General features: G+C 39.2%; 1 protein-coding gene across 1 annotated transcript in view; it reads right to left on the reverse strand.

The window, feature by feature from the left end:
- Positions 1-14,263, reverse strand: part of LOC145400507 (patched-related protein 9-like) — a 524,238-nt gene that overhangs the window by 194,340 nt on the left and 315,635 nt on the right. Inside the window, exon 11 of the mRNA XM_080273031.1 lies at positions 5,173-5,290. Coding sequence (XP_080129157.1) covers positions 5,173-5,290 — 118 coding nt within the window. The remainder of the gene's footprint in view (positions 1-5,172; positions 5,291-14,263) is intronic.

Here is a 14,263-nt window from a genome sequence, read left to right on the forward strand (position 1 = left end):
TAGACAGGGGAGTAAGACCAACTGCATGAATCGTGACAAATGGACTGTTATTAACATTTATGTCTAGCGGGTTGCGTGTCTGGGACCGTTCAGTCTAGGGGTAGTCTGCCGTCAAACCGTCGAATCGTCATGACCACCTCCCCCCCTGATGGGGGGAGGAGGCAGTAGGGGCGTCTGCCATAGAAACCACTTCCCCCGTGAGGGGGAAGTAGGAAGAAGGAGAAAAACAAGCAAGGGACAACGTACCTGGAGAACTAACACCTAGTCTGAGATTATCCTCTCAAACCACTCTCGGGAGGATGCACCTGTGTAAACTCACACCCCACAGTGATCAGGGGGGGGGGGTACACTCCAGAGGCGGGTAAGCAAAGGCAATCTCAAGAAATGGACACCTACTGTATCTCTATCAAGGGTATGGAGGAATATTAGAACTAGCTAACCTAACTCTATTCACGGCAACGGATCAAAACTATTGCCGGTGAAACAGCCCTACAATCAGGACAGAGTTCAGCACACGTCCGCTATCTCCACGACCATGCATAAAAGTCCCTCCCGAGACTGCAACTGGTGAGAGCGTTCAAATACCTGGGAACAGTGATAGAAAAGAGAGGAAAGTGTGCAAAGGAAGTGGAAAGTAGAGTGACAAGGAAAGAAAGTAGAGTGACACATGGAAGGAAAGTAGCTGGTGCTATGAATGCTTGAGTGTTGCAGCTGCACGATGCTTACATGAAGTGCCAACTTAACATATGGATGTGAGACTATGGTGTGGCATGAAAATGAAAAAAATCAAGAGTGAGAGCAGTGGAGATGAGACTGTTGAGGAATGTATGTGGAGTAGAGACAGTGGATAGGATACGAAACAATGTGATTCGTGAAAAATGTGGAGCGAGGAAGTCTGTGGACACCAGAATCGAAGAGAGTGCACTGAGATAGCATGGTCATCTGGAGAGAATGGATGACAGTAAAGTGGTGAAAAAGATGTATATGAGCGAATTTGAAGGAGGGAGGAGGGGAGGTAGGCCAAGGAGAAGGTGGAGGGATATGGTGGATGAGTGTGAGGATGAGAGGTATGAAGTCGGTGAGGCTAGGGGACTGACAAGAGACCAAGCTGGCTGGATGAATGTTGAGAGAAGAAGTGCATGATCAGGGATTTGGCACCTCTTTTTATCGTGATAGCGTCCGGATTGGCTCTGTCAGATACGTTTATGTGAAGCTGCAGAATGTGGTGAATGTTTTTGGCGTATCAGTAAGAGACAGGATTCCGAAGGATTGAACAATGAATGAATGGAAGCATGCTCCATTGGACTGGGGAAACTTGGGTTGTCTGGACGTTGCTACTCTTCACCTTGCCCTAGGGTGGGACAGGAGGTCTGGATGATGCTATACGAGCATATATATATATATATATATATATATATATATATATATATATATATATATATATATATATATATTAGTAAAGCCAACACTGGGATGAACATCTTTTATTCGGAACGTTTCGGCCTATGAATTAGCCATAAGCCGTCAATGATCATATAAATTAATTATAATCTATATATTTTACATGAGAACTCTTATATTTTTAAACACTGCTAGAGATTATTAGCTGGAACTTGCAACTTTAAGCAAAGTTATACACAAAATACAACTTACTGAGCGCGCGCGCTCACACTTCGTTGGAAACAGTAAAGAAATGTTTGCGTTATATTTTTCATCGGCCGAAATATAGAAAACGGTACTAAAGGTCTAGGTTTTCGTTGATGCATTTAAGGATTAACGTAGGTCAACGTTACTGGCTGGTTGTAGTGGTATTCTTTATTTTGGTGTGATGAGGGGAGATAGTCTCGCTTAGTTGTCTGCCTTTATTGGGCACGGGCATTTCTTAAACATACGCTTTGTTTGCGGCAGTAGAAGGGCATAACCATTTCAAATCATGATCCTCCAATTTGTTTTCTGTATTTTCCTGACTATTTTCAGGGTTGTAAATTACCTTTTCCTGCCGAAAAATTATCCACAGTTTTTATCATGTTTCTTACCTATGGTTGTTTGTTTACGGAATAAATTCGTAATGGAAGAATCTTAATGTGCTGAAAGGTGGATTTCGTTTCCCAACTTCCCAACTGGACGGTAGGTTAGGCTAGGTTAGGTTAGATTAAATTATTAGGTACAGTTTACCTAGGTTAGGTTAGGTTTAGTTAAACACTTAGATTAAGACAGTCCCTTCCTCCCCTTCCGCCGTTACGCTTGAAAAATCAAACGAACTGACACAGCGGAACACAATTGAAAACAACGAGGGAAACAAATTTCTCATGAAAAGCTCATTTGCAACCCGAGAAATAATCAGAAAAATATAACTGACCACCAGGGAGAAGAAATGATTTGGTAAAGTGCTTCTGCTGCCTCAGATAAAGCATATGTTTACCCGGTCATTTTTTCCTGTACGACCTGCCAGCTTCTCCTTCAGTAACAGTACTGTCCTATGCTGATGACATGGCAGTGCGTTCACTGCACTCCAAAAGTCAACAAGCAAGGGGAGCAATGCCAATATTGCCTAAAAGAGAGTTTGGAGATGGTCTGGCATACCGCTGTGAGTGGATGCAAAAAAAAAAAAAAAAAAAAAAAAAAGAAAACTTGGTTTTCTATTCTTATGAAAACTTTGGAAGGTTCTCATATATTTTCACCCATAAAAGTTTCAAACCTAAACTGGAACACGGTGGAAGCAAAAGGTTGTCTGATGAAAAATTTCTAGTGAACTGAGTAAGTAGTACGGGTTTACAGCGTATCTTTCTTTGAATAAAAAAAAAAAAAAATGTGACTGAGAGTAAACAAATCTTCAGCGTAGGGGGCGTGGAAGGCCCCAGCGAGCCTGAGCATAGGAATGATTAAGCAAACCTTGTCACAGTGAAAATTATGATGCTTTTTTTTTTTTTTTTTTTCCCTCAAGCACTCATGCAAATGGTTCTTCCTGGGTTGGCCACCTTCTACCATTCTCTTTCATTAAATTTTGCTTGCCTTTCAGATGAATGGAGCAGCTACATGTACGAATTTTTCATTTTTTCCCCCCTGATAAACTTTGAAATAAATAATTTTTTGCTTAGGTTGTTCAGAGCGTTTTCAGATCGTTAGACTCTGGCTTCACGTGTCGATGTCTTTGGTTTATATGGAAGAGGGGGGGGGGGCAGAGTAAACATAATTCTGGATGTAAGGGAACCAGCCTATGTAATAAACTCAGTAGCAATGTCAGTAATGACAATGTCTAAAGAACAATGGACATAGAAGTAAAGAAGCTTTAGAATTAATAGCAACCACAATACCGAAAAATTAGTTACATAATTGTTGAACACTTGAATCACAAGAGTGGAGTTTTTATTTTTATTTTTTTTTTTATGCGAGGAAGAAGGAACCAAAGGCCGCGAGCCCGCAGTTGTTGTTCTTTCCAAGAGAAAAACAAAATACAAGAGAGAGCCAAATTCAAGATCCGATCATTTCGAGATGCCTGGACACACTGCGTTTGAAAGACTGGAGATCATAGGAAGCAGGAAATACAGACAAAGGGAGACAGTTCCAGGGCTGACCTATTGCATAAATGAAGGACCGGGAGTTAACTCTTGCATTAGAGAGTTGGACAGAAAAGGGATGAGAGTTTGCTGCTAGACGGATGCTACGCGCCCATCGTAGAGGTGGAGGAATGCATGCAGACAGTTCAGAGGAGCGTGACCATTGAAGTAGCGATAGAAAAGAGATAAAGATGCAACAGTGCGACGAAGAGACAGAGGATGAAGGGAGTCAGTAGGAGGAGGAGAGTTAATGAGACGAAAAGCCTTTGTCTCTACCCTATTGAGAGGAGCTGTATGTGGGGAGCCTCCCCACACATGAGAGTTGTACTCAACACAGGGGCGGATAAAACCCATGTATGGAGTCAACAATTGTGCAGGGGTAAAGAAGGAACGGAGTCGGCTTAGCATACCTAATCTCTTGGAAGCAGATTTTATAAGAGATGTAATATGATCTTTCCAAGATAAGTCCCGAGTAAATGAAACCCCAAGCATGTTCAAGGATGATGCAGGATTAAGCTGAATATTATTAAACATTAGTGGGTATGCCTGTGGAAGATTTTGTCAGGTTGATAGGTGTAAAAACTGAGTCTTTGATGCATTAAAAACAACCAGATTATTTTTACCTCAGTCAGAGATACCAGCCAAGTCAGACATTAGGTGTGCCATAGCCTCATCCCTTGTTTGTTGAAGTAACTGCTGAGATGGACGTTGCGGCAACCGAATGGAAAGGTGAAGGGTGGAGTCATCAGCATAAGAGTGGATGGGGTTAGATGTACAGCTTAGAAGGTCATTGATGAATAAAAGGAAGAGAGTTGGTGATAGGATAGAGCCCTGAGGAACACTACTGTTGATAGATCTAGGAGAAGAAAGATGACCGTCTGCAACGGCCGCTACAGAACGACCAGAAAGGAAGCTACAGATGAAGGCACAGATAGAAGGATAGAAACCGTAAGAGGGCAGTTTGGAAATTAAAAATTGATGCCAGACTCGACCGAAAGCCTTAGAGATGTCCAGTGCAATGGCAAAGCTTTCGCCAAAGTCCCGAAAGAAGGATGACCAGGAGTTGGGCTGTTTCTGACTTAAAAGTAGGTTTGTGCTGTTGAGTAAAATAAACACAAATATAAATCTTGATGACATACCAGGTTATGTTGATACTGTACACTACATCCCACAGGCGTGCTCAAGCAGAGCTAAAAGGGACTTAAGCCGTTGCCTCTTTGCACTCCTGGTTACAAGGTATCCTTTTTCACGTCTCTGTCTGTCCGTCTATCTATCTATATGTATGTATGTATGTCTATGCCATTTTATCGGCTTTAAGCAACCATGTTATGCAACCGGGACAGCCCTAAGCAACTACACAGCTTCGGTATTGCTTTTGCTTATCACAATGTGTCATATCAGAAGCTGCTTTTTAGAACAAACAAGAAGAGTATGCTTGTGTGTTTCAGGAGGTATATTTCCGAACAGTTAATATCATCGTGATATCGTCGTAAGGTAGTATGATTAGGTCAAATTACCAATGAAGGGTGCGATGCCCTTTTTTTGGAGGAGGAGCCCCTGCTTCCGTAACTCTCTGTGCATGCCAGTGGTACAGTACATGTTACATGTCACTTACCCTCCAGCCGCCTCTGATCGAACGTGAAGCAGGCCACAAAGAAGGTGGCTTGAAAGATATAGAGCGCCAGCACTCCTACAGCTGCGTAGATGCAGAAGGACCTGAGGGCAGGCATTACCTGAAACAGGCAAAATGTAAGTCAGAGCACTGGATTCTTCGGAACGATGACGTATTTTCTATGTTGTTTTTGCTACACACAGACGATTATATTCAGCACAAAATGGAAATTTTGACCCAGAGGTTGTGCATAGCCTTTATCATACAGTTTTTTTACTTGACATCCCTATTGGTCGGTGGTGGTACTTCTTCTTAATGTGGCTATACACTGAGTGATAACCCTAATGGTTTTCTATAACCAAGGACACCATTTGCCACGCTGGGTGGTAACCATATATCCAACTAACGGGATACTGTGGACCCTAGCATGGGGTCCCTGTTAACTGAGTAGAGAGATGCAAATGCGAAGGCCCACTAGGGACTATACCTCCACACTCTTCCCGGCTTCTACGGAACGTCGACTTCTTACATAAGATGGCCCTGCAGGGGTGACTGCTTGCCTGCAGTTGAAGGATCTGATCGTTCAGACAGGTCCAGTCAGACCAGGGTTAATCTACTATTACTACTACCGGTACTACTAGAGGTTCATCCAAATTTTAAAGAATATTGCAGGCCCAGGCCCAACTCCGGTGTTGTATTCAAGCTAAGGCAAGAAGATTTTATTTAGCTGACAGTAAACACAGGAGCCTGAGAGTTGTAATACTGGTACTGTACCATTAACCTTCTGGTGAACAGGACAGTTCTAGTAATATATTCTAGCCAATGTCAAACGATTTTATTCAGTTGAGTGTGAGCCACGGGAGTTGGACAGTGTTAAGAGGGGATCATTAGATACAGGTCTGTTAGTTCAAACAGGGCGGCTCATTTCACTAACACACTCGGGCTCCTATGGTTTACGTTTATCTGATTAAAGTTAGTAAGAAGAAACTGCTAGAGTTGCCAAGACCATTACAGAAATCAGGACTGATCCGTATTCTTGTTAACTGAGGAAAATTCAAAACACCTCATCCTCAGTGAGTGACTTTTTTTCGTTCGAGGTAGAGTCATCCGCCCAAAAGACTGGAATGCAATGGTTTGAACAAGCTCAAAGTTAACAAATTCAGATTAATAATAAATTACCTATAGAATGGATTCAGAGTAATATGTAAACTACAAAGTAATCGTCAAACTTTATTTACTGTGTTTACTATGCAATACCAGACGATTTTTTCTTTTTTTTTCTTTTTTTTTAGTAATCTATTGTAAGCTTTTAACAAGTTAAGTTTTGAACTGATAAAAGTAAATACCATAAGCAGTAATTGTACAGATAACCCTGTTTAACGAAATCACCTTAAAATCAATGCTTCTTTGTCACAGGTAAGACATATTCCCACTATACTGTAGAGTGGATATTTTACGCGCCTTCATATTCCACCAAGCCCTGCGAACTTTGATAAGATTATTATGGGCCACATCTAACCACTTTCCTACAATGACGTACTACTTGCGCTACTTTTGCTATCTCCATATTATTTTGCTCAGTTAGGAAGGGCCTCTGTTACTGAAGGGATTAATGAAGACTATACATAACCTATCCACTTTGAAAAGTACCTTCCAAGGTGAATAACAATGTAGAGAGGTAGAGTACATGGTCAGTGTCAACCTGGCCATCCAACAGAGTGGCCGGGGTGACAGTGACCACCTCTGAAAAAATTATTGGCTGCCTCACCGGCCATCTCAGATTTCCTAGAAATGCCCTGACCCCATAAACGAGTTTACTTTGGGCAACCCCATAATTAAGTTTGGACACTCCATTTTTCTCTTATCCTAGCTATGCCCGTAATAGAAATAGCGAAAATGAAGTTAAACCGTCCTCGGGGTATTAAAGTTTATCAGAACCCTCCCACCCATCAGAACTGCCGAAGCTAATGATATTCATATTGACTTTAACAAATCAGGACTGCGTACGTTTCTACAGCTCAGCTTTCATCAATGTAGGGAAACAGACTAACACCTTCACTACAGTGATGTCTTGGTATCCCTTGACCATTTCATTCAGCTTAGAAGAAAGATTTAAAGTTGAAGCAGCTTCCATTAAAACTTAGTAATCAGGGTCTCTCAAGCTAAATAAAATCGTCTCGTTGTGGCAAGAAGAAAGTAAACATTGCATTATCTGATGGAAGGTTTATGGCCAATCGCTTGGGCTTAAAAGACTCCCAAGCAGCTTCTAAGAGGACTATTTTGCATATTACACCGTAATATTCTCGAATGTGATATTTTTATCATTACCAGTATCGACAAAGTTCACATAAGCATTATACAAGAAAATATTAACTACTTCATCCTTCGATGCAATTTTTACTTATTCGTGTTGTACCAGACCATGTTATTCAGCTTTAGGCAAGACCTTTTCTAGTATAGGTGTTCATTAAGGCTGTTCAAGCCATCCAGTTAGGAATCTCATACGCTGAACAAAAGTGCTTGGAGATAGCATAAGAAAGCACGCCATCGTACTGAAGAGTCTAGTGTTCCATAAACAATACTAAGCTGATAAGGAAATAGTGTCAGTGACACTCCTAAGTCCAGAGGTAATATTCTTAAAGGCTCTGAACCATTCTTTTCCAACGGATAAGTCTCCACAACATTTAAATATCAGCATGAATAATTTAGCACTGGCAGATTTTTCTATTTACTTATTTTAGTTTGGTTGTGAAGTGTCTGGTAGGTGTACGAGTTAAAAGTATAAACAACTTACGAAACAAAAAAATTTGGGTAATCGCCTGACAAAATATTTTGTTGGCTAAGGTACTGTACTAGCTACCTGCCAACCAAATGTGAAAAAAAATCACAAAACTCGACGGAATTCAGTTACCGTGTTTCACAAAATGCCAATCCATATTAAAATGTATATGGTGGCTGGCATTCGGTCGTCTTTGATCAAATCTTCACCAAAAGTAACAGACTTCTGCACATCAATACAATTGATATTTTCTCAAGATTTCGTGAATATTCATCCACGACTTTTAGATATATTTTGGCAACACACACACACACACACACACACACACACACACACACACACACACACACACACACACACACACACACACACACACACAAACTATATAGCCTTGCCTTAGTATAGGCGGGGGATAACACTCTTAATACTGTACTCTCAGATGTCATTACTCAGTTTCTACTGAATAAAAGTATTTGGTGTTATGTGGAATAGAATACTACAGTTGTCCTGACCACGTGAGGGCTAATAATAGCTGTATTTACAATCTCCATCTCCTATAACTCACTCACAGGATAATAAAATCATCTGACGTTAGCTGTCTAGACAAAGAGAGGAATAGGCTGCTGGAACTGGTAGAGCCTACATTTCTAACTCAGTGAATACACCGACTCATGGCAATAATAATATACTCGACCTTGCCTCAACAACAGACGGCTGTTACTGTGATGTAGGTGAAAATTTTACTAACAGTGACAGCATCATTTGAAATGATACTACTACAAACTTTGAAGATCATTATAAATAACTTCCCAGTTTCTGCAATCAAGTTAACTTCAGTTATACGGACAGGAAATTGCCAAAAGTAAATAATTTACAACAGGTGGACAACTCTGAAGAAATTTGGGATATATATATATATATATATATATATATATATATATATATATATATATATATATATATATATATATATATATATATATCACCCTTAAGCTTACTTGGGGTTTCATTCACTCGGGACTTATCTTGGAAAGCTCATATTACATCTCTTGTAAAATCAGCTCCCAAGAGATTAGGTGTGCTAAGCCGACTCCGTACCATCTTTACCCCTACACAGTCGTTGACTTTATACACGGGTTCCATTCACCCCTGTGTAGAGAACAACTCTCATCTGTGGGGAGGCTCCCCACATACAGCTCTTCTCAATAGGGTGGAGTCAAAGGCTTTCCGTCTCATTAACTTTGCTCCTTTTACTGGCTCCCTTCAGCCTTTGTCTCTTCACAGCACTGTTGCAACTTTATCTCTTTTCTATCGCTACTTCAGTGGTCTCTACTCCTCTGAACTGTCTGCATGCATCCCTACACCTCTATGACTGACGCGTACCACCCGTCTGGCAACACACTCTCAACCCTTTTCCGTCCAACTCTCTTATGCAAGAGTTAACCATTACTCCCAGCCCTTCATTTATGCAACAGGTCAACTCTGGAACTGTCTCCCTAAGTCTGTATTTCCTACACTCTATGATCTCCAGTCTTTCAAACGCAGTGTGTCAAGGCATCTTGGAATGAACGGATCTTGAATTTGGCTCTCTTTTCTATTGTTTTTGTTTTTTCTTGGAAAAAGCCGTTTCTCGGTTCCTGGCCTTTGGTTCCTTCTTCCTTGAATTGTATGTATATATATATATATATATATATATATATATATATATATATATATAGATAGATAGATAGATAGATAGATAGATAGATATAGATAGATAGATAGATAGATATATAGATAGATATAATAATCATCATCATCATCAGCCATAACTAATCCACTGCTGAACAAAGGCCTCCCCCAGCCTTTTCCACAAATTCCTTGGCTGAGCCAATCTTTGCCACGTTTTCCCTGCAAATTTCTCTATCTCATCTCTCCATCTCCTGTCTGGCCTTTCTCTGCTACGCTTACATTCTCTTGGTGTCCAGTCAGTCAACCTCTTGCCCTATTGGTTATCCCTTATTCTTGTTACATGGCCTGCCCACCTCCATTTCTGTTCCTTTATAACCCCCACAATATCTTTGACTTTAGTCTGACCTCTCACCCAAGTTGATCTCTTCCTGTCTCTTAAAGATATTCCCAACATTGACCTTTCCATTGCTCTCTGAGAACGGATTAATTTATTTTCCATTGGTTTTGTTAGTTTTCACGTCTCACAACCATACGTCATAGCTGGAATTATGCATTCATTATATACTTTTCGTTTCATACAAACTTGCAAGCTACTTTTCATAATGTCTCTATGTTTACCGAAAGCTTTCCATCCAATTGTAATGCGTCTTTTTATTTCGCTATCATGATCTTTCGTTAATTTTAGTATTTGTTCCAAGTAGTTGTACTCCTCAACTTCTTCAAGAATTTCATCGCTTATTCTGATGACGCTCTTTGGTGTTTGTGGATTAAACATTACTTTAGTTTTACTCCGGTTCATCTTCAGCCCTAATTTCAGACTTTCCCTGTTCAGGTCATTTAACATTTCTTCCAATGCCTCCGCTGTTTCTGAGATTAGGACAATGTCATCTGCAAATCTTAAATGGTTTAGCTTTTCTCCACCTATGTTCACTCCTTTGTTTTCCCAGTCTAGCCTTCTGAAAATACTTTCTTGGCATGCTGTAAATAATTTTGATGAGATTGTATCTCCCTGACGCACGCCCTTCTCAATCTTAATTTTTTCTGAGTCCTTATGTAATTTAACTGTAGCAGTTTCCTCTTTATATATGTTTTCAAGCAGGTTTACAATGTTCTCATTCACTCCTTGTTCTCGGAATGAATTTATAATTACTATGTGCTCCACTGAGTCGAAAGCCTTTTCGTAATCAACAAAACCTAAGCAGAGTGGTTTATTATATTCTATAGTTTTCTCAGTTAGCTGATTCATTGTACTGTATGTAGATGATCAATGGTTGAATACCCGCTTCGGAACCCTGCCTGTTCACGAGGTTGGTTTTCCTCCAAAAATTTTTGTTATTCTGTTCGTAAGGACATTAGTGAAGAGTTTGTAAATGACTGATAATAAGCTAATGGGTCTATAGTTACTAAGATCTTTTGAGTCACCTTTTTTGTAGAATAAAATAACTATTGCATTACACCATGTTTTGGGAATTTGCTTCTGTTTTATTCAGTGGGTAAATAAGTGAGCAGCCTATTTTGTACTTCTACTCCTGCATCCAACAGTAAATTTGTTCGTATTCCATCTTCTCCCGGAGCATTCCCTGTTTTCATATTTTTAAGACAAACATTTACTTCGTTTGGTGTTACTTCAAGTATTTCACTTGTGTCAACTGAAAAGTTAGCTATTCGTACTACTGTCTTTGATGCACACAGTTCTTTATAAAATTTTTAAACTCTCTTCACCATCTTATCTCTGCATTTAATGATTTCACCGTTTTTTTCTTTCAGTGATGTCATTTTGCTTTCCTAGTGCCATTTTACTTTATATATATATATATATATATATATATATATCTATTTAAATATATCTATATTTATATATATAGATATATATATATCTATCTATATATATTATATATATATATATATATATATATATATATATATCTATATCTATATCTATATATCTATCTATCTATCTATATTATATATATATATATATATATATATATATATATATATATATATATATATATATATGAGACAACTACACGATAATTTTAGGCAAGCAACACGGAAGGCTAGGACAGATCCTCAAAGATTTGTTTATTCTGTAAGGAGTAATAGACATATAAAGGACTAGTATTTGTCCACAAAAATCTGCGAGACTCGCTAATAGCCTTTCCATCACAAAATGTTTGCAAACCATTCCGTCATTGAGCCCACATGGCCAATTCTGGCCAAAAAGTCGAAAAAAACAAAAAATATTTCCCCATATTTTCACGTGTCGAGATTTCAGATAATTTTCCTCTTTCGCGTCGCACGCGATCGCCGTTTTTTTCTAACACTCTCAGGACTTCTTCCGATCCAGTTCAGAAAGAATTAAGTCAGTATCTGTTGTCGTTTTCGTGAAAGAAACAAAAGCAAAGAAGAGAGACATACAGAGTTTGATTTTATTATTTAGATAGCATATATCCTTTATAAAACTAAGAGGGAAATTCTATTAATTATAAACTTACTGTAGCATCTCTACTGAATGAATCCCTTAGCAGGGCCTTCTCAAGAGAAAACAGCTTACGCATATAAAGCCATAATCTGAGTATGATAAATTATCGGTTATCGAAGTGACAGGGCAAGAAGAATTAAAACATATTGAGAAAATCGACCCTACTCAATCAACTGACCCAGACCAGCTGCCTCCCTGGGTGCTACAAGGATGTCATCGCAAGTTAGCCTTTCCATAGCTAAAATCTTCAGTAAGTCATTGTTAGGTATCTAGTTAGTGAAAGCTCGCTACTATATGAACTCTTTTAAAATAGCAATAGAAATACATGCCACAAATTACCGTTTGATTAGCTGAACTTAAGCATTTAGCAAAAGTCTAGAAAGAAAACCGATACGAAATTGCCTTGTTCCAAGATAGGCATAACCTTATAACAAAGAATCGTCACGGGTTCTAAACAACAGATCATGTCATACAAATTTGCTGGAATTTTTAAAAATCATTTACGATAACCGCAAAATTCCACTGAACATCATCCATCTAAATTCTACAACGCATTTAATAAAGTCTTTCGTTTAAGACAAGAAGTGAAATTAAGGCCCATGGTGTCTGGAATAAGTATGTCCATGGGTGGGTAACTAGAATTTAAACTACAATGCAAAGGGCAGTATTTGATGGTGAAGCAACAGATAAACTAGAAGCAACTACCGGAGTTTCCCAGAGTTCAGTTTCTGGACCATTTGTTTTCACTATTTATATCATTAACCTTGAAATGGAATTATTTCTAAGGTAGTGAGCTTGCGGATGGTATGAAAATTGGACACTGAGTATTTTCAAAAGTAGACTTCATGTCTATCCACAACAACCTATATGTATATTAATATCACAATGAACTTCAGAAGATGGAGATTTATGGTGATAAATATAAAGTAATGCACTTTATTGACAAAAGCATTAAATACGAGAACCAAATGTGTGAAAGCCCTCTCGGAAATAAAGAACGAAAAAAATCTAGGAGTTATTATTAGTAATGACTTGAAAATCTCTGAACAGTTTCTAACAGTATCAAACACAATGTTCAGCTTCATTGCAAGGTACTTCAGTTAAAAAAAAAATAGTCTCAGCTTTATACGTTACTAGTTACACCACAGTTGGAACCCTGTGTACACTATTGATCCCGAGAAGAATTAAAGATAAGGTAGAGAGGATAGAGCAAAAAGCCTCTTAAATGATCCCATTTCTGCGAAATTTTTCTTAGGGACAATAACTTAAAGATACTAAATATTTTCAAGCCGTAAATTAGGTTAGTGGTTTATATCTGGAGGTGTGAGGAACATTATAAAAATTTCAACAAAGCTGTTTGATTTCTTTCTCTTACCTTAGGAATTTGCTCTTGTCATTGTTGTCGTTGTGCATTAAGTTGATTATTGCACGAGAAAATGTGAGTTCTCTCCTAGGCTTTAAAATATTCTGAACTGCACAAGTAGTAGAGTTGCGGGTTACTTAAAGGGACCACCGCGACTTCTGGGGCGGTCAGACAGTGAGACTGTGTTAGTAATGGACAGAGGTAGCGTGAGAGAGAGATGCCAAAACGTTTTGCCAGTGTACCTCAGCTTTGCCTGGAAGGCATAAAACCCTGTAATGTTGAGCGGCCTTTGATTAATAGTCTGGCTTGACAGTGCGTTATGCTCGACGTATCCACGAGCCCTACGGTGTAACAGTTTGGTGTCAAGCGTAGGGATTCGTCTTGAGAGATTGAGATGCGTGGACAGACTGACAAAATGGCGGACATACGAGGATACTGTATCTGGCAGATATACTCGCAATGTTGAGAGTAAAGCAAGAAGAACAAAAATATCAAGAAGCGAGCAAGAAGAACAAAAGAAATATCAAGAATAAAAGGAAGTCCAAGCACAACGCTATGCAAGACTAGAGGAAGAGCTAAGTGGGCAGAGACAGATTTTCAGCAGTTATTAAAGGAGCTGCAGGGTGTGGCCAGGAATCTGAAGCAACAACAAGAGGTGGCGTACAGCAAGGTTGAGAATAAGCAAACAGATATGAGAAGTGAGGAAAGAGGTTTCCCGTATAGTGGAGGATAAAGTGAGAAGGTAAATGCAGGAAGTGAGTAATATGGTTAAAGTCCTTGAACAGTATTCGGCTGA

This window comes from Coenobita brevimanus, chromosome 52 (assembly GCF_032717465.1).
Source record: "Coenobita brevimanus isolate Jiangsu-jjx chromosome 52, ASM3271746v2, whole genome shotgun sequence".
Lineage (NCBI taxonomy): Eukaryota > Metazoa > Arthropoda > Malacostraca > Decapoda > Coenobitidae > Coenobita > Coenobita brevimanus.